Below are 24,341 nucleotides of genomic sequence, written 5' to 3' on the forward strand. Positions count from 1 at the left end.
TACCAATAACAGTTGTTGACTTTAATATAAATCAATAATGAACAAAATGCATCTTACTAGTAAAAGATAACCTTAAGGGGAACTGATTGTAAAATGCATATGATATTATTTACATTTCTTTTTGCCATCAAGAAACCTCCTAAGCCACAATCAGCTCATGTCAAAAGACAAACAATAATAATAACAAAAAAATTAGTCAATACATAAACATTGTAAGACAGTCTTATCCTGGAAATGCCATTTGTTGAGAACAGCCTTATATTAAAATAAAAGTTATAGAAAAATCATACCTGACAATTTCCTGTCAGAATCATATGAACATATATACGCAGAATAACTTGGGAATGTGAAAAACACAAATGACAAACAGTTCTGTATCATACGATTATCCCATGACTCCCACTTCGGTTAGTCATCCAACTTTCTCATGTATGTAAACAAAGTTTTCTCTTGCAGTATGCAACAAAAATCAGCATAAACCTTTTTAAGAGCAATTTCATGCAGATTATGCTAACCCAATAAGGCAGTGAAGTGCCAGTAAGTTGTGAGGTTGTTGTATCTGTATATACAGTCAATTTCAACAAAATGCTACAGCATTTATTTTAGATTTACAGAAGCAAATATAAACTGCTAGTTATGGGATTTTTTGGCTAATTATTAGCAGAAGCTTAAGCAAATCAGTGGCTAATTTCATAAACAGAAGATGAAAGAAGTTTTGTTTGTTTGTTTTTTTTCCCCTGGAGTAATTCTTGAGACCTTTAAATTCTTGGTCCTTAGGGAGATGAGAACTGTCCTTTATTCAGTAGATCTTAACAGTGCAATGTGCAATAATTCCTAAGACCATCTACAAATTTTCGGCAGTAGACTCCAGTAGAGCTCCTTGATTCAAGGAAGGAAGGAAGGTAGGTAGGTTTTTATTTCCTGCTCTAGTCACGAAGAATGTAAAAAATTCCCTTAATTTTTATTAATGATTCCTACAGTCGCTGTCTTGTTACTTCAGATATAAAGGCTTCATACTGAGATACTGAAGGACACTTTTCTCTCTGTGTTCAGTTGAAAGGTAGAAAGAGAAAAGAACGTAAGAAAAGCTTAAAGTGTAGAAGTATAAAATACAGAGTCAAGTCACTAACAGAACTAACAGCACTAATAGCATGCACCAAAGATGTTTTAATGAAGTCAAGAGAAGGACAGAATGCCAAAGACAAGCTTCATAAAAAAAGGCAGTTTCCTTGTAGCATAGAATACTTTCTATATTTTGTTAAACTACTCTTTTAGATTTATCTGTCCCTTTCTAAGGACTTCAATATTACTTCTTAAAGTTATTTCTTTGATCTTTCTTCTTCAAGAGATTTGAAAAATATGTGTAATTTTTACAGGCAAAAGGCTAAATGGAATGAAGTTCCCTGCCTACACAGGCAAAATAACTGCTGTAAAACAACCTGTTCTGGCCTAACTAGTAAGCAAGAGAGAAGCCAGTTAAGCAAGCAGTATTTACATCTGGTTAATGCAATGTGCACTTGTTCTTATATGTAATGCTGTTAGTTTGTTGTAAATGAAATTAATCTCATTTACATTTTGGGCAGGAAACTCACCACTTGGCCCACATCTCATGTAGTGGGTAATAGAATTAGGAGCTTTGTTGCTCCCTAGACCTGCTTTTTGAATTTCTGCTTTCAGGGATAGCTTCCACATCTGCAGAGAAAAGCATTTCATGTTATTCATTGTGTTTACCAGGACATGAAAAAAACCCTCATGCATTAAAATACATTCTACTTATTAGTAGAGCAAAAGAATATACAAACACTTTTTTTTTTTTTTTTTTGGTAAGAGGAAAGGACAGAGGAGAGAGATAGGAAGAAACTCACTGGAAGTGCCTACTCAACTACACTCATTAAAATTAATCCCAGCATACAGAATAACAAGGTATTATTATTTTCAAAGCCATAATCAGATATACTCAACTTTTAGATACACTAACTCTAAATTTCTGCCTGTATGAGAAGGAAAAAAAATAAAAATCAGATGTAATCAAGCCTGACTGAAGCTAGTAGCAAACTTAACTCGTCTTTGCATTTTTACCTGCCGCACATTGAAAGAAATGTTCACATTCAGTTCTGCAAAACAGAAAATGATCTTTGCATGCAACAGTTTGAACATGCAAAATGCAGTATCTTAATTTACTATTCATGTAAAGCAAAGCATCAAGCAAACCTTTAACGCAAGCAAATTTTTGAGCCCGAACAACAAACCCCTTTTTTTGGCTAGAAGCCACAGGTTTAGTGTTTATAATTACCATGCAAAGCCCTAACTTATAATTTTTAAATGCAGCAGGAAACCAAGGAATAAGCAAGCACACCAACGTTTTACGGTCAGCCACCTGAACGGCTGAAGAGCAGTAGCCATTAGGTCTGAAAGGAATTTCACAGATCCTTCCGCTATTTGAGCATAGACCAAGAGAGACATCCATGATGTTCCAGCATAAAGACCAAAAAGTGGAGGAAAAATAATCCTTGAAAACATTTGTTTCCTTTCAAAGATAATAAACAGATGTTGACAATTTATTATTCAGGAACATTATAAAAATCTTTAGCAGCACACTTTCCCTGCTGCAGCTGAAAATTGAGCAAAAATAGAGGCACAGAACGATATCTTCAAAACTGAAGTGCAATTCATTACAAATTTATAAAGCAATGCAAAATAGTAGCTTGAGCTGGACAAGGTTAGTCTACAACTCACGTAGAGGACATGAGACACTGGTGTTCAAAGACACTCACACTCGGTTATCCTGAAGCCCTTTGTGTATAAGGAGAAGCTGTTTTAATGCTGCCCCCACAATGGAGTTAAGTAAAACAGAGGCTGAAAAGGCATTAAATATCAGGCATAAATGTTTACCATCAGATTTAGTTTGTATGCAAAAGTTTGGTGCTGTGAAAAGAAATGAAACAATGCAAACTGAAGTGCCCCACACGCAGTGGCTGGGGAGAAAAAGACGACCAAAAAAAAAGTATTTTGTTGCCTTAATACCAAGCTTTAACTTCACTTTACAGGGATAACCTTTACAATTTCTCTTTAGACCTTGGCCTTGCTCATGACTACAATCGGGGTTCAGTGGTCATGCTGGAGGGTTCGTAATACACCTGGAGATAACACTGGTATTTTTTGCAGCTGTGGCAGTCTAAGGACCTAAGCAAGACAAGGCTGGCAAACAAGGCAATAGCACGCCTGAAAGCTTCTCTGATTTCTTGAACAGCCGTTGATCTAAATAGAAGACAGTGCCTCTAGCTACCGATCCTGTTAGATCAGAACAAGCCGGCTCGCTGCAAGACACAGGCTTGCAATCAGTTAAGAGAAATACAGCTACTGGTAGCACAGTATGAGTTTACAACAAGCACTCTCAGAGCTAAGGAGATTTCTCCATCACTCCTTAAATAACTTGCAAAATGTATTACGCGCACACCACTTCAGGTAACAGCACTGTTCCGCTCAAAGCTAATTCAAACACGTCTACAGGTTAGTAGAAATTAAGTCAAATGACATGACCCAAGATCAGAACACTGATCTTGCTGTGTGAGAGCAGATGCATGTGAAGTTACCATTATATTTCATATTTGGTGGGGTTTGGTCAGGGTTGGGTTTTTGGGGGGTTTTTTTGGGTTTTTTTTTTTGTTTTTTTTAAATGGTGAGACAATTCTAGAGGGAATACAGCAATAACTAACAGCACACTGTGAACAACATTGAAGAGAAGCGAGAAATTTATCAGCCCAGTAATAATGGATGCCTGCAGACATGGTGAAGGATGGCTGCTTTGTATTTTCAAACAGTAATTTTACTCTCCACAGAATGTCTTTTCAACGTCTAATCTTCTCCCTTCATTCCTTTTCCCCACCGGGAAATGTAGCTGGAGCTCTGGGAAGGGCCATCTCCACATGTTATTAGCTATTCTCCTGTATGAAATGGCAGCCTTATAGATGAACATATGGGATGTCTGCTGCTTTTCCTGGGGGAACCGTGCATTTGCTACCCCTCCCTAGATAAACACTGAGGAATTAAAGTTCAACCCACACAGAGTACTACAACTGCTGCAAAACTGCTGGCAAAAGAAATTTAATTGTAGAAAAAAAATCAGCATATAGCGTTCGTTATTTTCAATATTTATTTTCATTTTTAAATATTTTTCCTCTAGATTTATTTGCATTGGTTTTTTTATAGCATATGTAATTTTGGCCTACCATAACTGTCAGTAACTATGTCCTCTTGCAAAAAAGTGCTAATGTCTGAAGCCTCACATAATCATAGTTTCAGTACAATACAATTTTAAATTCTGTTTATGTTTACCATTAAGAAGTTCCAAGCAATTGCAGAGACAGTGGCATATTAAGTAATTACTTTTCAACATTTCTCTTTAGCTGGTTACTCACTTAAGCAGTCCTACGCTCCCATAACTTTCCAAGCAATTTTTTGGGTTTGTTTTTAAATTTATTTATTTAACTGTGGTATAGTTTAACAGTTTTTCTGTTATTTTGTTGCACATCTTGCTTTCTATTATATCAGTGTTACTTCTATTGAGAAGAAAAAATGAATTTCCACCATAATCAATACAGGTCTTTATTACCATACATCACAAGGAGTCTCATATTAACTCTGTTATTTGACTCCTAATAAAACCGTACACTTCACCACATTTGTACACCAGACGTGGAAAGACAAAGCATACAAAAGGGAAAAGGTGGAAAGGATCATTTTTTCATTACAAGTGCTGCGTATCATGTGACTATTTATTACCTCTTCATAAGAATTATCATCTATGTTTAGGATTATGAATGGTCTTTTTATTTATCAATGTTCAAATATTTTAATAAGGATGAACAGTAATTTGTATTTATTGTGCAAGCCAGAGGCGCTGAATTATTGGGCTAGAACTTGTTCCTTGTGCAAAGCGCATTTATGCCAGGACATGGCATAAATGAAAGGGGTAAGACACTGAACTCTCTCTAAATGCTTCTTTTCATTAGTATCTCGGTTTTGAAAGGGGAAGGAAAGACTTTTACTCCAGATACATAATCAATGTGTTACTGACACATCTGAAAGCATGAGCACAACTGAAGAGTACTGTCTTTGTACCGGCCGTTCTGTTGCTCACGGGGCCATTTTTGGCAATGCAGCATGCGATTGGTTTAACATGCATTCAGGAACGTACAGGAAAAAACCAAAAATATTTGTGATGCGTGACAAATAAAAATATAGCTGGTATTATAAAGACTTCAAGGCATGCAAAATATATACAGTGCAATTAATGTTTCATGCAAACTTTGGTGAGGTTACAGTTGTACAATCAATCACACATGCTAGAGTACACAACTGAGCCCTGTGCTGTTGTGCTTGGAAAACAACCCACAGACCTAACAAGAATTCGCTTTTTTCATCATAGTGATATTTTCTCTAAATTCAGCAGACGTTGAGAACACCTAGATGTCACATTAGACTATATATATATATATTTAATAGCAGAACTTCCTTATCATACACAACCATACTCATACCACACAGTTTTATTATCTTCAGAAACCAGTAGTGGGGATTCAGCCCCACTAGAGTTTACACAGGTGGTAGGAACAAGTTCACTAGTTAGAACTGACCATAGGTCACCAGGATCAGATTTCTGATTAGCTGAAGGCTGTTGCTGATTTTTTGCTACTGATCTAAATGCTGACAGATTTGCCTGATCAGCTGTTTTTGATGTAGTTCTCTGGGGCAATCCACTTATATTACTAACTAATTCGGTGTTAAGGGATAAAAATGGCTGAGTCACAGTAAATGACCCTGTGCTGTCATTACCAGATATACTGACTTTATCATTAAACACACTTGTGCTTAGCAAAGTTCTCTCACGAAAATTTGACCTTTCCATCCTTGAAGTCTTAGGCACATCAGAATTACAGCCTAAATTATGTGGTTTAACAGTATTAGCTGCATCACTCTGTGGAACACAATCTACTCTGTAAGCCACACAGTGAAAAAAATTAGAGGATAACTGGTGTGCTGAGTACTCACTAGAGGTTGATGGAACACTCCTGTCAGCGGTGGACGGTGCTGGATCAACTGATACCGGTTGCCTACTGTCCTTAGATAAAAAATCGTGAATGCTTGTCCTTCGAGTAGTTCCTTCTGCTGTAGAAATCACGCTGCTTGCACGAGGTAAGGTAGCATAAGGATTGCAATCTCTTGATTGTCGCTGTGATACAGTTGCTTGTATCTTTTCTTTAACTGATTTGGCCTTCCCTTGGGTGCCTGATGTAAATTTTATTGGAGAGCTGGTGAAGTAGGTATCTTCAGTTTTACGAAGGCTGGGCCTTACAAGTTGTTCTGGTTTAATGGATCGTCCATCTGAGAAATCAACTGTATTTTTTACGCTTAATGATCTCACAATACCACAACCGGCAGACGGCTTTCTCAGCTTTTCCTTTCCTGTCAGCTCTGCGGACTCAGATAAGCTTTTCATGACTTCATCTAAAAGATTCTCTTCACTTGCAGATTTCATCTGTCAAAAACATGGAACACCTTATAAATTTTAAAATATAATTTTGACCTTTTCTTAAGCAATCCTTGTGGTCATAAATGAAGACCATTTCTAAGAAGCTGGCCTTTTGGTTTTATTTTCTCAGATCTAGAAGCAGTATTAAAATCTACAGTCACACTCATGAGTTTTTTGTACACCTTACAAGTACTTTCAAAACTAGGCATCAGACAGACCATGACGATCTGGAATTAGTTCCTGTAATACTGATTAACTCAACAAATCAGATGATCAGAACTTCAAGTTTATCATCATCTCACTCGCCCTCTGCCATCACTCATCAATTCTTCCTAAGCGATTTCATATAGACTATTAAATTTTAACTTACACCGATCATCTGGAGCTAAAACCTTAAATTTGCTATGCGCTTAAATAATTAAGACAAAAATGAGACAGTAATACAAAGCACATAACCTTTAGGCACCCTTGGTGCCTCAATTCAGACCCAACAGCTCCCAGTTTTTTTTCTTTTTGGAGAAAAGACTTAATAGCTAGACTAAAAACAGTTTGTGATTGCTATCTACAGACTCAGTGGAAAAACGCCGTAGTCGTCTTCAAAATGGTAAAAGAGATAATTTGGAAAGAATTAAGCTAAAATCATTAAGGAAATGCTCTGGCAGAAGACTTGAAAGAGACCTCTTGAATACCCTTCTAACCTGAATGATTCTGTGATGCTATGAAAGGGATTCTGTGATTCAACAACAGCAGTGGACTAGACTTGATGACTCAGGCGTTTTATTTTATTCCTACTGCCAGAAGAGTATTGTCTAATGCTTAAAAATCTAAAATCCTTGTCAAAGACCACAGGGAAGAAGTCATTTTAAGCGCTGTAACAAAAGAAATCCAGAAACTTAATCGAGACTCAAGTCATGACCCCAGACAATGCCAATCACAATTCAGCTGTGAAAGTGTATTTTTCAGTTTCAATTGTGTTGTTAAAAATAGGTCGAGTCTGATCCTCACGCTTGGTAATCCCTAGTCACAGGAACCAGCTTGCTTTTATCCTAGAGCATGTCTAGGTTTCACACAGATCTATTCAAGAACTAGTGGTGAAGAAATTAAAATATTAGCAGAGACAAGGGGATTCTGGGCTTCTAACAAACTGTCACAGATTTATGGAAACGTTATCTTTGTCTTATTCCTCTCAGGTTTAAAGGGGCTCCAAAGCCTTTTTTTTTTTTTTTCCCCAGTAGTTAAAAAGATCAAACTGAAGCAGACAAGAGTCTCTCCTCAGGGAACGAAGTACAGCACCTTCCTGTTGATGGAAGACAGATCTGACAACAGCTCTTACTGAAGGCAGGTGCTGAGCTGGAAGAAGAAACGTACACCTACTTGGAGGCTGCAGCCTTCCACCTGAGCTCTGACGAGCCTACCACATGTCAGCACACCAGACATTCCCGTGCAGTAGGGATCGACTTTTATACCCAATTCAGTAACCCGTAAAGGGTCAAGCTGTGAAATTTCAAATGATCTGGTGTATGATACAGCAAGGATACAGCCCACACCACTTCTTAATGCAGGTGTAACCAATCTCCCTACAAAGTTTGAAAGCAGTTCTACTCACTGTAAGTCTTCTATTAATTCTGTGCCCATATAGGATAATATGTAGTTAAAATATTTTATAAACTAACCTCGCTTGAGGTACTCTTGTTGCTTTCTTCTAGAAACTGTTGCAGGGTAACAACTTCACTTCCAGGAGAACTGGTTTTGGTCGGTTTTCCACAACTATCCAGTGTTTCAGGCATTCTTTGCTGGAGCACAGGACTAGACCTTGTATGTCCTTTCAAATACTGAATAGGACTGCTGCTGCTGCTCGACCAAGCCTCGTGTTCATGTAGCAGACTAAATTCTCCGCTGCTGTGACTTTGCGGCCTGCTTTGATTGTGAACTGCACCTGCTTTTGGGGTAAATGGTATTAAGTATTTCCATAAGAAAAATACATGAAAGCTGTTAAACAGTGTAACAGTTCTCAAATCTGGAACATTATCACATTCAGTTAACAATAATTCTATTTAAGAGACTAAAAAGTCCATTTGTCCTTTTTTACTCAAGCCAAATGTAATTGCACTCCCTTGACTTACCTCTTTCAGCTCCTTACACATGATACGATTTTTTGGAATGAAAACTACCTTTCACTTATCATCTGGGCTTCCACCTACATAATGCTATATTCCAGGAGACTTAAAGAAAACGCCTCCATTCTTGTTCATCATCACTGTGAGGCACGCATTCTTAATATAATATTAATGAGTTTTACATTAAATGAAAGACAAAGGATGGAACAGAAAGAAAAGATTGTCTTCAAAGTAGTTCTTCAACAAGAACTACTGTGGAATGCTGCTTCTCCAGCAGGTTCTGCCATTACTTCTAGTTTACTATAATTGTGACCTGAAGAAAGCATAGGGCATTAAATGCAAAATATATTACACACACCAACTGTTTTTATTTTTCAATAACTGTGAATTGCTTAAAAAATACTGATGAATAATCAAGTATTTCCCACTTCATGTTACTCCTAAGAAATGAAATTAAGTTTGAAGGAAGATGAATTGTTTACAGCAGAAATCTCTAATACGGTATTAGAAACTAGGGCAAGGAGTACTTCAGAGAATCTTTTACAGAAGGGAGTAATCAAACAGAAAGTAAACTAATAAAGCATTCATCTCTACATTTCCAAACAGATACTGTTTAATAAATGCAAACCATGAATAATAAATGAAGTCTTGAGTAGGCAGCATTCTAGTCTAGCAGAATGGCCGTTACAAACAAAAATACATCAAGACTCGAAACATATGAAATTTAGGTAAGACTGCTAAATCCAGGAACGTTATTAATCTTTTAAAAATAAAATATAAAAGTTCACAGGATGGTATCCGTATGCCATTTTGTCCAGTTTGTGTTGTGTGCTACACAGCTTTACAGCAGCAGTACACATGTAGTAGGGCACTAGGAGAAAAAATATGGAACAACTTCTCTGCTTAAAACCAAGTGAATTTGAAGTAATTTGGGGGGAATTCTTATTTTGTAAGATTATTAAGTGGGTTAGGTTTGGTTTCATATAGTATATCACCCTTTTAATATTCATTAAAACTGTAAGTTGTATTAACACTTGTATCCTTTCTTATTTTGGGGAATCAAGGCTATATAAAACGCTTAAAGTAAAACATGCTGTGGTGTGTTGTGGGAATTTTTGTGGTTGGTTGGTTTTTTTAAACCTATGTAGATGATCTTACAGAGGAAAGAATGGAAATGAAGCATGTATGCAAATTCACCTACAGCATACCTTTGACTTCATGGAGTGAAGCATTGTTATTGCTATTGCTAGTGGATGTTCTGCCACTATCAAGGCTGGCTGGTCTGGAAGCTAAATTGAAAATTAGGAGACACCATGATGAACAAACTTTTAGCAGACGACACAGTACCTTTACATTCTGATCACAGAATGCTCAGAGGCAGGAATCATGCACTATTTCACAGGCTGAGCATGCCCATTGTCAACAAAGTGGTTTCTTACAGATCAGAAAGCGAAGGGATTTCCAGGCAGTCCAAGAGGACGCTTTAGAAAAGGGCGCTACAGGAATAGTAAGGTACAAGGGAGAGGAAAAAAGAAATAGTGTACATTTAGAATTGAAACTGACTGGTTAGTGGGAAACCAGGATTTTACAGATGAAAAGATGGGCATGCAGAAAGCTGCTTGTGATTAGGTCACTTACAACAGATTTGACAAGGAACCTTGCACATTGTTGAAATGCCACGAACAGGAGGAGCAAGAGCATCTGCACAGATAATGTCCTGTACTCCTATCCAATACAAGGGAAATGTGCTGTTATTATCTTCAAAACATATTAAGTGTTTAGTAACTAGAGTTAAGCCTCCAATTCTAAATAAACTATTATAGCTTTCACTTCATAGCTTTGCTTGAAGGAACATGTAATGATTTTATAAAATACAGTACAAGACAAATTTAGGTTTCAGTGAACAATAAACACTGGAAAGTAAGGCCAGATTTGGGCTTTTTAGGATTGAAATTATACCTTCTTTTTATTTTACTATTAACTCCAAATAAATTTTTAAAAGGGAAAATGTTTTGATCCTGTTCAGATGCACTTCACAGATACTTTCTACTAGAGATATAGAACATCTATCTGATGCAGTAGTTAAGAAAGAAAAGAATCATCTGAAGAAATGATACTACTATACATTCAAGAGATATGCAAATCACAGAAAGCATGCTCACTTGTAACAATGCCATTCACTTATTTTTCCAAACTTCTTTAACATTCAGATAATACATCCTAAATTCATTTAATTAAAGTTCACATCTTACCATGAACTCTTGATCCTGTACTAGAATCATCACTAATACCTTGCGGACTTACATCTTCAAAGGATGTAGTATCTATACACAGAGATATAAAAGCAAATGTAAAATAAAAACAAAATTAAAAGATTATTGAAATACTTATCTGTAAATCATACTGAAATATTTTTTCAAACTGATCCATTTTTACTTAGGTAACGTTCTGTAGGAAAAATCCTGACACATTTTATAACTGCAGTTATTAAATCCATTCAGTATCATAGCACTGCAACTCAATTATCAAGGTTGCTTTTTGCTGAAAACTTAAAATACAAGTAAACCCCATATTTATATGAAATTGCTGTTACACATAATCACATCACAGTGCAAAAAGCTTCTACCTATACCTTTATTATTTAGCAACTGCTTGGATCTGAAGCCTGTAGAAGAGTTGACAGTGGCAAAGTTGATAGCTGTAGTAGAGAAGGCCATAGCTCCCAATTCTTTCCTCCTTTTACCCGTAGATATATCATCAGGACCCTCCAGATGTTCAGAACTACCTGTCCATTGTCCTCCTGCTAGGACCATGGACTGCACCAGGTCATTCATGGCTGGGATGCAAATGAAAGCAAATGATCAGCATGGTCAATGTATTTGTTTCTGTTCTTATTTTGTATTGCAAAATGTTGGACAGTTTTCTAAGCATTAAGGTGTACTGAAACTGGAAGACACGTAAACACAAGATCATCCACGTTATGACATGCAATCAGCTCAATGAAATGACAAGTGTTGTAAGTCAGAGACTTCTTTCAGCTCAGTATGGGTCTTAAAACTGATTTTATTAGCTATAATCGCCATGCTTGCACTGCAGTGGTATGTAGTATGTGTGTTAGAAGCTTTGGTACACTGTTTGCAATGATAAAATGGAATGAGTAAGGATAAAATGAGCAAAGGTGCTTATACGATACAATGTCAACAATGATACGGGATCCTTGTACAGTGCAGGTTACTGCAGGGATACTGTATTTTACATAATAATAAATAAAAGGATCTGAAAAAGATGACATCTGATGATATCCACCTTTACTTCACAAAACCAGAGAAAATCATCCACCCCCATTATAAAATAAAATAAATCAATACAACATTTTGGCAACAACAACTGATGAATACTTGGAGTGACAGACCACCATACAGCCTTGTGCTATTTTCTACACTCTCTTTAACAAAAAATTACAGTGGTTTCTTAATAAAAGGCTTACAAAATGTGTAATTTAGAACTATTTAGGTTAACACAGTGCACTGTAAATTTATATACACATAAGAGATGTGTATATAGACAACTATGTATACAAATATATGCAATCACAATGCACTGAATATATATATGTATGTGCGTGTGCTTGTGCATGTAAATGTGTGGGCATGTGTGTGCACATGTGCACATATATAAAGTATTCAGTGCCAAGGTTTAAAAAAAAGAAAAAGAAAAAGCAAAAAGAAAAAGCTCCAGCTCCTTGTATTGTAGCAGGACTTGCACATTGCAAAATAGGAGGAAAAATACAGCGCAGTCCAGGGAGAGGTTAGTGAAAAATTAGTAATGGAAGCCAGTGTAGCCATTTAAAAGAAGCTGAACTGTCATAAAGTCTTACACATGGAGCGACGGTAGAAGGCCTTCATTTTGTCTTTTTCCTTCGGTCTGTTCCTCAAAAAGGGCAGTCTTTTCAGTGCAACCACTTTTATGTCATAGCATGAGGAAAAACGGAAACAGGGAAATGAAAGAAAAAAAGGGAGAAGAACAGATGGAAGTTAAATGTTGAAACTAAGGACAGAAATGAATGTCTGAGTTTAAGCTATGTATGCTATGCTAAAAGCTATCATTCTCATGCTTCCATGTGTGATAATGAAATATGAAAACTACACTGAAATATGAAAACTACACTATGAAAACTTTAATATACTCAGCAATGCACCGAAAATAAAGGTGAAGAGCCTAATACAGTTTGAAAGTTCTAACTGCCAAGCTCTTGAAAAAAATAAAGGCAACTTCTTTGCAGACGATTATAGAAACTGACAATTATATAGCTTTTACTGTGAAAAACAGTATTTCTCGAACATAAAAATGTGAAGCAGAAAAAGCTTAAAATGAAAGCAACTCTACAATATGTCCACATCATTATTTTTTTGAGATTAATAGCTTTTGTAATGTTTTGCTCTGCATCTCTAGTAGGACACAATCTCTTGTCTTCATTTGCTACATTTTGTGCTCATTAATAATTTCGGTCATCTACTGCCTTGTAGAAAAATTACATGGACCTTATGTTCAATCTACTGTTTGCGTGCAGTGATTTTAATATTTTACTGAAATAATCCACTTCAAATCTGTAATAACAAAAATAAAATCAAGATTTATTGGCTGAAATGGTATACACCAATTTTTTTTAGCTGAAAAAATACCAAAGATTTAAAAAAAAAAATAGCAAAAGAAGATCCAAATATGAGTGTTGCTGTAACGTTTTGAGACAGCTAAGAGAAAACTGAGATACATAATGCTAGGAAACAGAGTTAAAATTAACAATAGTATTAAAAGATGGAGGAGGGGGAAACCACAAGTTAATCTTGTCCTCAGGTCCAGCTATTCTGCATTAGTAACTGATTACTGGCAGACACCTGCATTTTGAAGCATCAGATATGTGTCAGCTGGCTGCCAAGCATACAGGAGCCACATGCAAACAACTGGCATGTAAAGATCCGGAAAGAAATGCATCATGAAATTATCAAAATGGTCTTATTTATGCAGATATGAAAGCAGTGTAGTCCAGTCTTATCAGCCCAAGATCTGCTTATTTTATCTCTCTGAAGTCACTTTTGGGACACATGCTTTGTCTTTCACCTTGGTTTTCTGCTCAACCAGTGGCTTGCCATAGAGCAGTTTCTATTTGATACAGCAGTGCATATATAGATACGCATTTACAAGTGCACATGAACCACCTTGAAAGAGAAACCTCCCTCTCCACCGTATCATTCTGCATTTGCACTTCTAAGTAGTCTACAATGCAATACGTTTTACGACTTCCCATGAATGCCTGACTGGCATAGCCACAAGTGCCAAAAATAAGCACAGGTTTCCACAGTTGCAAAATACAACTCTATCTTGACCAGAGCGGGACAGCAAACACCCTCCTATGTCCAGTCCTTACAACGTGGGGTGGGGAAGAACAGGGAGAAAAGGCAGGCACATGGGCTACCTATGTAAGATAGGAGTACACAAGTGCAATTTCATCGCTGAATTACTCACTACGTAGGTATACAGGTACTTTTTATTATGTACGTACATACGCTTGTAGATACATCATAATAACCAGGGTTTTTTGGTTTTTTTTTTGCAGATGAAGAAAGTATTCTTTCTCTAGTAGATCCTGAAACATTAAGCCAAAACCAACTCAAACATACGTGCTGCCTGGCTCAAAAAAAAAGCAGAGAGGCTGCTAAACCTCCCATAAAGGAGGCACACGCGCTGTCGATCTAATTGTATATGAAAGTACATAGCTGCCAAAGGAATACGACGCACAGCATCAGACTAGCTTGCTAGAAGGTAAATTTTCCAACAGGTAACTAACTAATCAGTTTTAGTATTAATGCCATCAAACTAAAGCGGTAATTCTGTTCTATTTCTACTTTTTGTCATCATGGTAAAACATGACTCTCCCGTAACTTCCATAATCCTTTACAGACAAGATAACCGATCCCTCTATAATCCTTTGCAGACAAGATAACTGATCCCTCTTAATTAAAAACATCCACCCTAATCTTGTTATAAAGAAACCAGGGGATGTTCAAGAATCATGTGAGTCTTCCATGATTCTTGTTCATTAACACAGATCACCTCCAAAAGGGCTGGACTTAAAGCTCTCGGCAATTGTACCAAACAGGAAACCTCACTGCAACTACTTGTTCCTGAAAATCATACATCAAAACCTGTCCGTTGGTAAAATGCAACCTCCTTGGGAGGAAGAATTATGGAAGCTATTTCTGCACAGAATACGACTAAAGAAATGTCCTGCAAAAAATAATGGAATGGCAGAGCTACAGCAGAAACCACCAGGTCACCACTACATTTAGCTCCGGCAGCTTTATCTCTCTACACTTTTATTCCAACAGACGTTAAAAATGGGATGGCAGGAGGGCTATTTTGGTCTTAAGTAATCATCTACTCAAAGAACTCTAGTTATAATTCATTAACTTTTCTTTCTCTTTTCAGTATTCCGTGAACATGTTCTCAGCTCTGAAAGCAAGAACAAGTGATGAGTCTTGCAGAATTCCTCCGCTGATCAGGAGATCTCCCACTTTATAATCCTACTGTTTGCCAGAAATACTCGGGGGAATTCTGTATGGACAGTATTAAAAGCCTCCAATCGTTTTGTTCATGCACACAAGAAAGGGTTCAGCAGACATCTTCTAAATGTTTTGGTAACAGAAAATGGAGCCCAATGTACTACCTCCACTACGATACCATGTGTCTGCTACTGGTCCTACTATTTAAAGATGACAGGCTTACTGATAGCCTTCATTCCTTGGGACATTGTTAATAATGTGAAACGGCTCCAGTGGAAGCTAGCAAAAGTACTATGTTTTGCTCCACAGGGGAAAAAAAAAAAAAAAAAGTTTCTACTTGTCCGCCCTGAGTTTTCTAAGCAAAAGCTCAGAATGGTATCCCATCCCCTCGGAGGAAAACAGGCCCTGCACAAAGCCAATGTCAGATCTATGGTATTCACCTGATCACTAAAAGTGTTCAATAAATATTTGTGTTCAGAATCTGGGAAGACTGAGGATGTACTTTTAGCAGGTGAATACAGATAACAAAAGCGAAGGTGAAACTCTGCAGTCAGAGGAGCAACAGTATCCACACCGCCTGCAAGATCTAACTGGTGCTGCACACCGCCACAGCCTACGGGCACCCCTCCTTTCCAGAGCCCCTCTGGAATTTGCCAAGGGCTCCAAGCCCCCTGTGACACCGCAGCTACTGTTTTCTCCGCAGAACAGGGTAACCTGATTTTTGTGTCAAGATCACCTATCTTTGTAAGATAATAGGTCTCTTGAAAACATTTGCATGAGAAAATGTCCTGTATTAGGAAAACAAGTCTCCACCGCCACCTTCACAAGAAGAAAATCTACACATTTCACATAGTAAATCCATTTATCAGTAGTGGTAGCAGCAGAATAATTCATTTTGGAATCAATATCTCCTCTTGCTTTCTCAGACAGGGGATACGGGGCAGGAAACCTAAATCTCTCAAAGATCACTGTGTCAGATAGTCTGTCCTCTAGCTTTTCAGAACAACTGATTTGTGCCAGTGACTGCAGCTTGGAGAAAGTAAACTGCCTTCTCTTGCCTTCTGAAGGACATGCAGGACATTTCACCTCAGCAGTTCCCTCTGGAACCACCTCCATTCCCAGAGGCAGGGTGGAACGGAACCTGTCTCTCCCCGTACCCAGAAGTGCCTGTAATGGGCATGGAAAGCTGCAGTACCTGAGCAATTGCACTTCCAGCTTTTCCATTTCTTTGGGTTTCTTTCAGTGCAAGCCGCTAATGCCAAGCCACTTCATACAGAAAAGAAAGGAGCCACAGTATCTTGGTATTTAGGATTTACAGTCATTCTAAAAGCAGAAGAAATAGACTGCAAAACATGCACCATTATCTGTACTTCTCACACTGAGATACTCTCTTAAGTTTGTGAGACAGAACTGTCCCAGTAAGATTGTCAGCATTGAACTGGCACATAATTCAGCCAAATTCTATCAAAAACTGTGGTTTCCATGGCAACACGTGTACTGGAGGAAGGTTAGGATCCAGAATTAGATCAGCCCTTCCAGTTTGTGGATAAACACACTGGGATTAAGGGCAACATGAACAAGGTCCATGGAGTAGAAAATTAATGAGGTCTGAACAACTTCAAACCTCTTTTGAGGATCAGCCACCGTAACTTCAACCATAGCTTCCCCAGGAGGGTAACTGCACACTACAAGGTCCCAAGTATCATGCAAAGAAAACTGTCACATAAAAGAGCCTTTCCAGGACATGAAATCGTTGACACAGATGCAGATGGTCTGAACCAAAGCGTGCACACTCTGGACTCAAACTAAGACACTTGGAAACACAACCACTATACCTCCAGTCACTCCCAAATTCCACAAGACTTCCAGTTTATATGTAAAAGCAACAGTTGCTTTTTTAAAAACTCATAAGTACCTGTTTTGAACCCTAATAGACCCTTCCACTGAAAAAAACCCATTTCCCAAATTGACAAGTTTGCAATAAAAGTGATAAAATGTATCCTTATACTTATTTTCTCCAGTTATTAAAATATTCACAAATCTGATTTTAAGTTTCCCTTAAAGAAGTGGATTTAGATGTTTTAACTTTGACTAAGCTTCTGCAATAAGCACAGGAGAAAAAAAATTACATTATAATGGCTTCAATAATTTTTAACACCACAAATTCTTAGCTGGCACAAAAACCAGAATTGCAATCTGCTGCCTTTTAAAACCCGGAGACATTAAATTTTTTAAAAAATACTGCAAAGATTCTGTGTGAATGTAAATACACATGTATCCTGATGCTTTTACATGCACAGCCAAAATGCTTTTGGTGCATAATTAACAAATAGAATCATTACAACCTGATAACTTGGCTGCAATATTATCTCTTCAAGTTGTGAAAAACTGGACAGATTATGATTCATGCCAGAAGTGGGTTACAAAAAAATATAGATAATAAAGGTACATGCTGCACTGAATCTGGCCTTTTATACTGTGAGCATCCTACCATGATGGCTATCAGGCTCTTTCAAGGTTCGCAAATGGTGTCTGGAATATTTCATCTACCCACCTCTCTGTAACCCCCCCGCAGTCTCCCTCTCAAGCCACTTAACTCTAATCTTCAGGATCAGTAGCAATATCTTTTCAACAGCTTATGTCTCTACATTAACTCTTCCTATTGCATATTCAAACATCAAAACTCTTCATTGCTGGTTTTGGGAGATGCTGCAGGAACACCTCCAGACCGAAGGTCTTTCTAGCAACTGAAGGCTGTTAGCACAGCCACAGCTTGGAAAGCTCTTCCAAGACAAGGGGAAAGATTCATGCTGGGACAAGAGGAAGAAACAAAAAAGGGTACTAGTGGTGGCAACTGACCCTCTGCCTAAAATACTGTTCACCTGGCCCAGTAACAGTGCTTGCTTTATCTTACCCAAGCACCATAAACATATTTTAACACTGAAATTTAGAGCTATACAAATGCTAAAAACTACTTCCTGGCCAAACACTCAAGGAATTTGCAAGAAGTCAGTATAAATCTGTTGTTAATAAATTAATTCAGGCTTCATTCCTAAAGACTTAAATTATCTTTAAAAAAACCCACACAGCCTTTTCCAGCACCTCTTAATTTTAATCATATCAAAAAGACATTTAGCCAAGGATTATTAGAAGAAAAAATGTTTTGCAGTACTCACTACTACTCTTTTTGGTCCCCAAGGTCTGGCCATCTTCAAGAGAGTTTGAGCCCACAGAGGAACTATCCTGACTGTCCTGGTGGGGCAGCTGAAGAAATCCTTCACTGGATTCTGAACGGGTAGGTGTAAGGGTCACGGACTTCAAACGTTCTCGATTAACATCCTTCTTAGATTTTATCAGCTTCCTCATTTTCAGAGTAATCCAGTTGCCCCTTCTGTTACCAATAATACAGTACATTTATTGCATTTATAGTGTGTTACTTACGCTTTAAGACCTTTCCTAATTTGTGTACAAGAACATAGACATGATTCTGCTCCCCTGAAGTTTAAGGAAACCTTGATTTTCAGCTGGAACAGAACAGGTATGTCATGCTTTAGATTTGTCTTTATATCACGTTCATGAGTACCTTCTTGGCGGAGATGGTTCATAAAATTTATACTGATCCATTATCTTCTCCTCCAGTTTCTCCTTCTGTCGCCTTAATTCATTTAGCTTGTCACTGTAAACAGAAATTAATGATAATGTATGCTTCGAAAATGTATATATATAATGTTAGTAGCATGTTCCTTTCGATATCTGTTATCTGAAAGTTGACACCCTTCACGAGGAATTCTTATGTAACACTTGCTTCTTACTGAAAAATCAAGAAAGAGATACAACAAGCAAGCAGTCTTACGTTTAATGGCATCATACAAAATTTAAAAATTTCCATTTGCCTTTGTTACACAACAGAATTTCCCCCCTTTTTAAATAGAAATAAAGGGCATATCAGCTTTAACAGAATCATTTAGACAAGCACATTTTCTCTCCTCTCAAATTCACTAAAAAAGTTCAGAGATTACAAACAAACCTAGAAACTTTGCCTGTAGTAGAATGAGGAATCAACATTTTTGTTTCCTCATTTGCATCGTCACTAATGAACACAGTTGCACTGATGCTTTAGAATAAAAATGTAATGTTTGTAGTTTGTTATCTGATTTTCATAGATAATTTGTTTTTAAAAGAGTAACATTTCAGAAGTAGCACACGTTAATGTCTACATAAAACAGAAGCTTTTTTAAAAAAAAATACAGGTATTAGCATAACTGCCCTAATCACAGTAATTTTATTGTTTTAAAAACTCACATGTACTGCCTTTGCTCTACATGGAAGAGATCCTTGCTTTCCATATTCTGCTCAAGTAATGTTCTATTCTGTAGCATTAATGTCTGAATTTGATCTAGTAGGTGTCTGTTTTCCTCCTCCAGATTTCCTTTAAGCTGGCTAAGCAGCTGTTAAAATATATGAAATGGTACATGTATACGTGAGCATAATTTACGCACAGATGAGATTATCAAGAAAATCTACATCTACAAAGGTATTCTGATAGTCAAATCAAACTGAAAACTTCACTAAATCATGATTCAGCTGATAAAAGCCTCTTTGATGCTTTAAATAACTTAAACCAGTTTATCTAACACAAGCCCCAATTTTTGCGTTGCCTATACAACAGGCAAATTGCTTTAAGACCCACTTCGTTATCTATAAACCAAATGACTCAAGCACTTTATATAATGAGTCTATAAATACACTTATACAAATATTACAATGATACCAGTCATGAAGAATAGCATAATTCTCACATACCTCACACTGATTATTTAGTTTTGTCGATGTAATATCCAGTTGTTGGTACTGTTCTCTGAGTTTAGAAAACTCAGCTTCTAATCGAGTTTGTTCTAGTTTGGAATTGTTCAATAATGTTTTCAAATTCTTATGATCAGTTTGGAGAACTTCGTTCTCTCTCAGGAGCTGACTGTATGTATGAGTAAGCCTGGAATTAAAAGACACCATAAAAGAATACATGCAGATAGAAGGAAATGTATTCATTACCCACATTCCTACTGAAATGTACAGTTTCCAAGGCTCTGTACCGCTCCACAGAACACATACAAACATTTCTTACTATCATCTATGGTAGGTAAGTCATCTCAGTCTCATTTGCCTTGCTGTGCATTCTGCCTTTAAGCCAAACGCCCTGGGTTCTCCATATGTTTGAGAATAAAGCAGGATTTCTAAATGTGGACATTACAACTAGTCTGAAGATGCCACTTTTCAAAATACAAGAATCCTACAAAACACCTAGAATTTCATGCCAACACAGAACAGTAAGTAAATGGGAATGGTCCAAACTTTGGCAATCACGGAGGTTACATATATTGATTCTTGGGCTCTCTTTGTCCCTGCTGGGCCCTGCCATGTCCCTTTCAAAAAACAGCCTCCAGTTGCTACTAATCCTCCTCGCACAACAGCAAAGGTAGGAGGTGTTTAATTGTGAGCCTCCTTATCAGACGAACACATCTTAACACTTCTTCTTGAGGTTGGGAGTTTCACGCTCTGTGAGTACTACTATTAAACCTGACTACTCACGGCAAGATGTACCTCAGCTGCAGGGGTCAGGCAGGGCTTCAGCACCCACTGCATTTCTACTCCTGCTGGCATCAACCTCAGGTATCTCACCCTTTAAGCAACTCATGCAGAGTGGCTTGCTTCCTCTACAGCTCACAACCATACTGCACAGTGCTTAGCATCTTGAGACATGCCAGACCATCTGGAAATTCAGTGTCCTCAGGCTATGATAATTATTTTTTGTGGGTTTTGGTTGTTTGTTGGGGTTTTTTTTAAATTGTTTTTCTGTTTTGTTTTTCTAAAATTACTATCGCAGATCAACACAGTGGAGTTGCTGTAAGCTATGGATCAGTAAAGTCCTGAATTGCAGCACCAGGTATTAAGAAATGTGAGAGCATGCAACACTTGTTTACACTGTACTGGCAAGTGCTCAGAACTCTATTAATATATATATATATATATATCTATCTCAGACTTTTGCTTTACCTTTCATTTTCATCACGAAGTTTTTTATACTCTGTTGCTACAGTTTCATGTTTTTCGTTTTGTTGCAGCATCTTCTCCTGTTCTATCTTGAGTACTTTCTCCAGTTCTTCCAGCTGTACTTTCTGTTTCAGCAACTGATTGTACCTGCAAACAGAAGTAGCATTTAAGCTTCTTTTTTTGGAGTGACAAGAAAATACGGAATTTTTTTGAAAGGGTGATCTTTCAAAGTTTTAAGATCTCAATGTTATATTTAAGCAATACTAATTTTATTCATACTAGTTATACAGTGTTTTTTGCTTTCTGCTCAGGAATCTCAGACTCTTAATTCTACTCGTGCATATTGGTATTTACCTATCTTCTAAGTCCTTATGCTCCACCTCCAGATTTTTGTGTGCAGATTTAAGACTTCCATGTTTAGCAATCAGAGATTCATACTCAGAAGCTTGGCGTTCATGTAGGTGTTCAAGTTTTTCATGATCTTTGAGAAGCGAATCATACAACGATTTCAGATCCTCATGTTCCTTGAGCACACATTCATTTTCATTTTCCAAAGCAGACTGCTGAATCAACAGCTGTGCATTCTGATTCATAAGGGATGTGCTTTGAGAATTAAGGGTAGAATTTTCAACCTGCAGTTATAAACATTTGACAGGAGTTGCAAATTAATTTCATAGTCTGGATTATTTTGTCTATCTCCTCCTACTGACAGATTTCTTAAGTGTAACCCTTAGCATCTGAGCAACTTTCTAGTTGTTCCATTACCTGAAAACCTTTAATGGGAAAAAAATTTTTTCTTATATCCCCATAGACAATTCCAAATCAAAATATTCCAAGAATATTTTTTATAGCATTACTGCAAGACAGCACTTAAGAATATGCTTAAATTGATGCGGCAGGGGGCAGAATAAAATTATTTACCTTCAAATATCTGTTAAAGTGCTATCTAGAAGAGAGGCACATTTTCCTTTCAGCACTGATAGCTGTAGCATCACAATACCTCAGAGAAATGGATCACCAGTGATCCTCGTATCACATAAGCCAAATCTGTGACATGGCTAAACCAAAATGAACTTCCATATTGGCATAGATTTGTTTTAGTTTTTTAAAATCTTGACTGTACAGAATCTCTATTGTCACCACAAAATCCTTATTGTACCTATATATGCTTTACAATGAGGCTTCAAACAGTGGCATCCATTTAGCAGAGAGAAAGGGAAATAAAGTAATAGCACCTGGAAGGAACTACCCACATTCTGTGTTACTGAGGAACTGCCATTCACTGTTCTCTTCCACCAACAGTAAGGTCAGCTGATCACCTTACGTATGTGTTGTGAGACCTGGTGGAAAGTACTCTTCTAGAAGAGCGCAATTTCTTCTCCAGCAGTTATGGTAGAACAGTATTAATTTCTATCAACACATTACAGCCTTCAACAATAGACACACAAAAAAAAATCCTAAAACACCAAACCAAAACCAACTTAACTTTGTATGCTTTTGGAAAGCGAAATCTAATCCTTTGATATCTTAAAGAGAATTGACAATACCTAACGTGTTTGTCACCTGCTCTGTATTAGGCTGGTTTCCTTCTCTTTCCTATTCAAGAGATTAAAACCACAAACTACTGAGGCTTCTAATACCCTCAGGGTATCTATTGGGGGGGGTGTGGAGAAAAATCTATCACTCCAGTGCACGCTGTTACTAAGGAACAAATCCCTTTCTGTTGGAATTGCAGCATTCTTTGTTACAGATGAGAAAGCTGAACCTTTCACTGGAAATGAAGTAATGTCTGATGGCATGTGCATGCTGTGAAACTTCCCTTGACTGAATCACCGAGTTTGATTTAGTTCACAATTCCCAGCTATCCTTTAAGACATCCTTTCTCTTGTATGTTCTTTATGGGTATCAGAAGAAACAGAATTACCTAAGAACAGTTTTGACTTGACCAAGTCCATGTAGAACAGCTTAGTTTACACTTCAGATTTAGCTAATAGTTAATCACGCTTATTACATATTTCACCTTTTGTTCTGATGTACAGTTGATGGAAAGTCGTCTTGCAACTTGCCTGAAGCTACGAGCAAAACAGCTGAATTCTCAAGGAAGGAGAACAACTCCCTTTCTCAGCCTGTTGGGTGTAACATGATTTCGTCATCCCCAGCAACAAAAATTACATTGCTTGGTGAGGTTCACCGCAATAATTTTAAAAAATGAAAGGCGGAAAATGCTTCCTTCTCCCAACTCACTGCCCCATTACTTTCAAATATCTACAGTTAATTAATTCTCCAGGTTTTTCAGATAGCAAAGGTCTGTGCCGTTGTACAGTTCACAAGGCAAAAAAAAGGAACTACACAGATATTCCTGCTTTTTTGACAAATGGTTTGCAAAATACACAGAGAATTCTGAGTCCCAGAGATATATCCTCATCTGTTTAAAATGGTGCATTTCCATGCCTACATCCACTAATTTTTAACAGCTAGACAAGACACAGTGTGTGCACCAATGTTCTGTTTTGTTTGTAGGCTCGCCAGCCACAAAGGGGAGTACTGTTCACTAATTAGATTTCAATGTGGTAGACAGAAAGTGCATCTGTGGTACAACTAAGTTCTGCTTTCCAGAAAGAGAAAGGATGATAACTTGAGACACTCACAAAATGCATTATTTTACACATTTAAAGACTCCTTCACTCTTTGATTTTTGTCCACCCCAATATTGTTTACTATTTCTGCTGAATTGCAGACTTTGTATTCCCTCTTTAAGTAGCTTCAATCCTTATAGCTCCAAAAAGCATTAGATCCACTAACTACAATATTTCATTTACGGAGGGGCAGAAGTATTTAATAAAGCTGTTAAGGTATGAAGAACGACACCTGAATTTTGGCCATAAGAGCTGCAAGACTCTGTGGGCAACCACTTTTATAATTTCCATGGTCACACATTACCTTTTTTTGCCTCTGATTTATCTGAATTCAATCTTCACATTTTATGTAGTTTTCAGAGGGGTTTTTTTCAAATCTTCTGTACTTACTAACATCTTGATTTTCCTCTTAACTATGGCTTTTACTTTTTTTTTTTTCAACTCTATT

At 37.3% G+C, this 24,341-nt stretch overlaps 1 protein-coding gene across 15 annotated transcripts in view; it reads right to left on the reverse strand.

The window, feature by feature from the left end:
• The window catches only part of CCDC88A (coiled-coil domain containing 88A), a 79,844-nt gene continuing 55,503 nt past the window's right edge, over positions 1–24,341 (reverse strand). For 4 of the 15 annotated variants that reach the window (XM_040611581.1, XM_040611582.1, XM_040611583.1 and 1 more), the window contains 13 exons: positions 21,612–21,889; positions 21,261–21,404; positions 20,013–20,199; positions 19,512–19,657; positions 18,793–18,885; positions 18,386–18,600; positions 12,527–12,610; positions 11,282–11,485; positions 10,902–10,973; positions 10,288–10,374; positions 9,858–9,938; positions 8,206–8,471; positions 1,824–6,538 (listed from right to left, as the gene is read on the reverse strand). In XM_040611581.1, coding sequence (XP_040467515.1) covers positions 5,519–6,538; positions 8,206–8,471; positions 9,858–9,938; positions 10,288–10,374; positions 10,902–10,973; positions 11,282–11,485; positions 12,527–12,610; positions 18,386–18,600; positions 18,793–18,885; positions 19,512–19,657; positions 20,013–20,199; positions 21,261–21,404; positions 21,612–21,889 — 2,877 coding nt within the window. In that variant the 3' untranslated portion in view covers positions 1,824–5,518. Of the gene's footprint in view, positions 1,044–1,592; positions 1,693–1,823; positions 6,539–8,205; positions 8,472–9,857; positions 9,939–10,287; positions 10,375–10,901; positions 10,974–11,281; positions 11,486–12,526; positions 12,611–18,385; positions 18,601–18,792; positions 18,886–19,511; positions 19,658–20,012; positions 20,200–21,260; positions 21,405–21,611; positions 21,890–24,341 lie in introns of those variants that run through there. The other 11 variants (XM_040611593.1, XM_040611592.1, XM_040611587.1 and 8 more) reach the window with 9 other exon arrangements.

The sequence above is a fragment of the Falco naumanni genome, chromosome 12 (genome assembly GCF_017639655.2).
Source record: "Falco naumanni isolate bFalNau1 chromosome 12, bFalNau1.pat, whole genome shotgun sequence".
NCBI classification, from domain to species: domain Eukaryota; kingdom Metazoa; phylum Chordata; class Aves; order Falconiformes; family Falconidae; genus Falco; species Falco naumanni.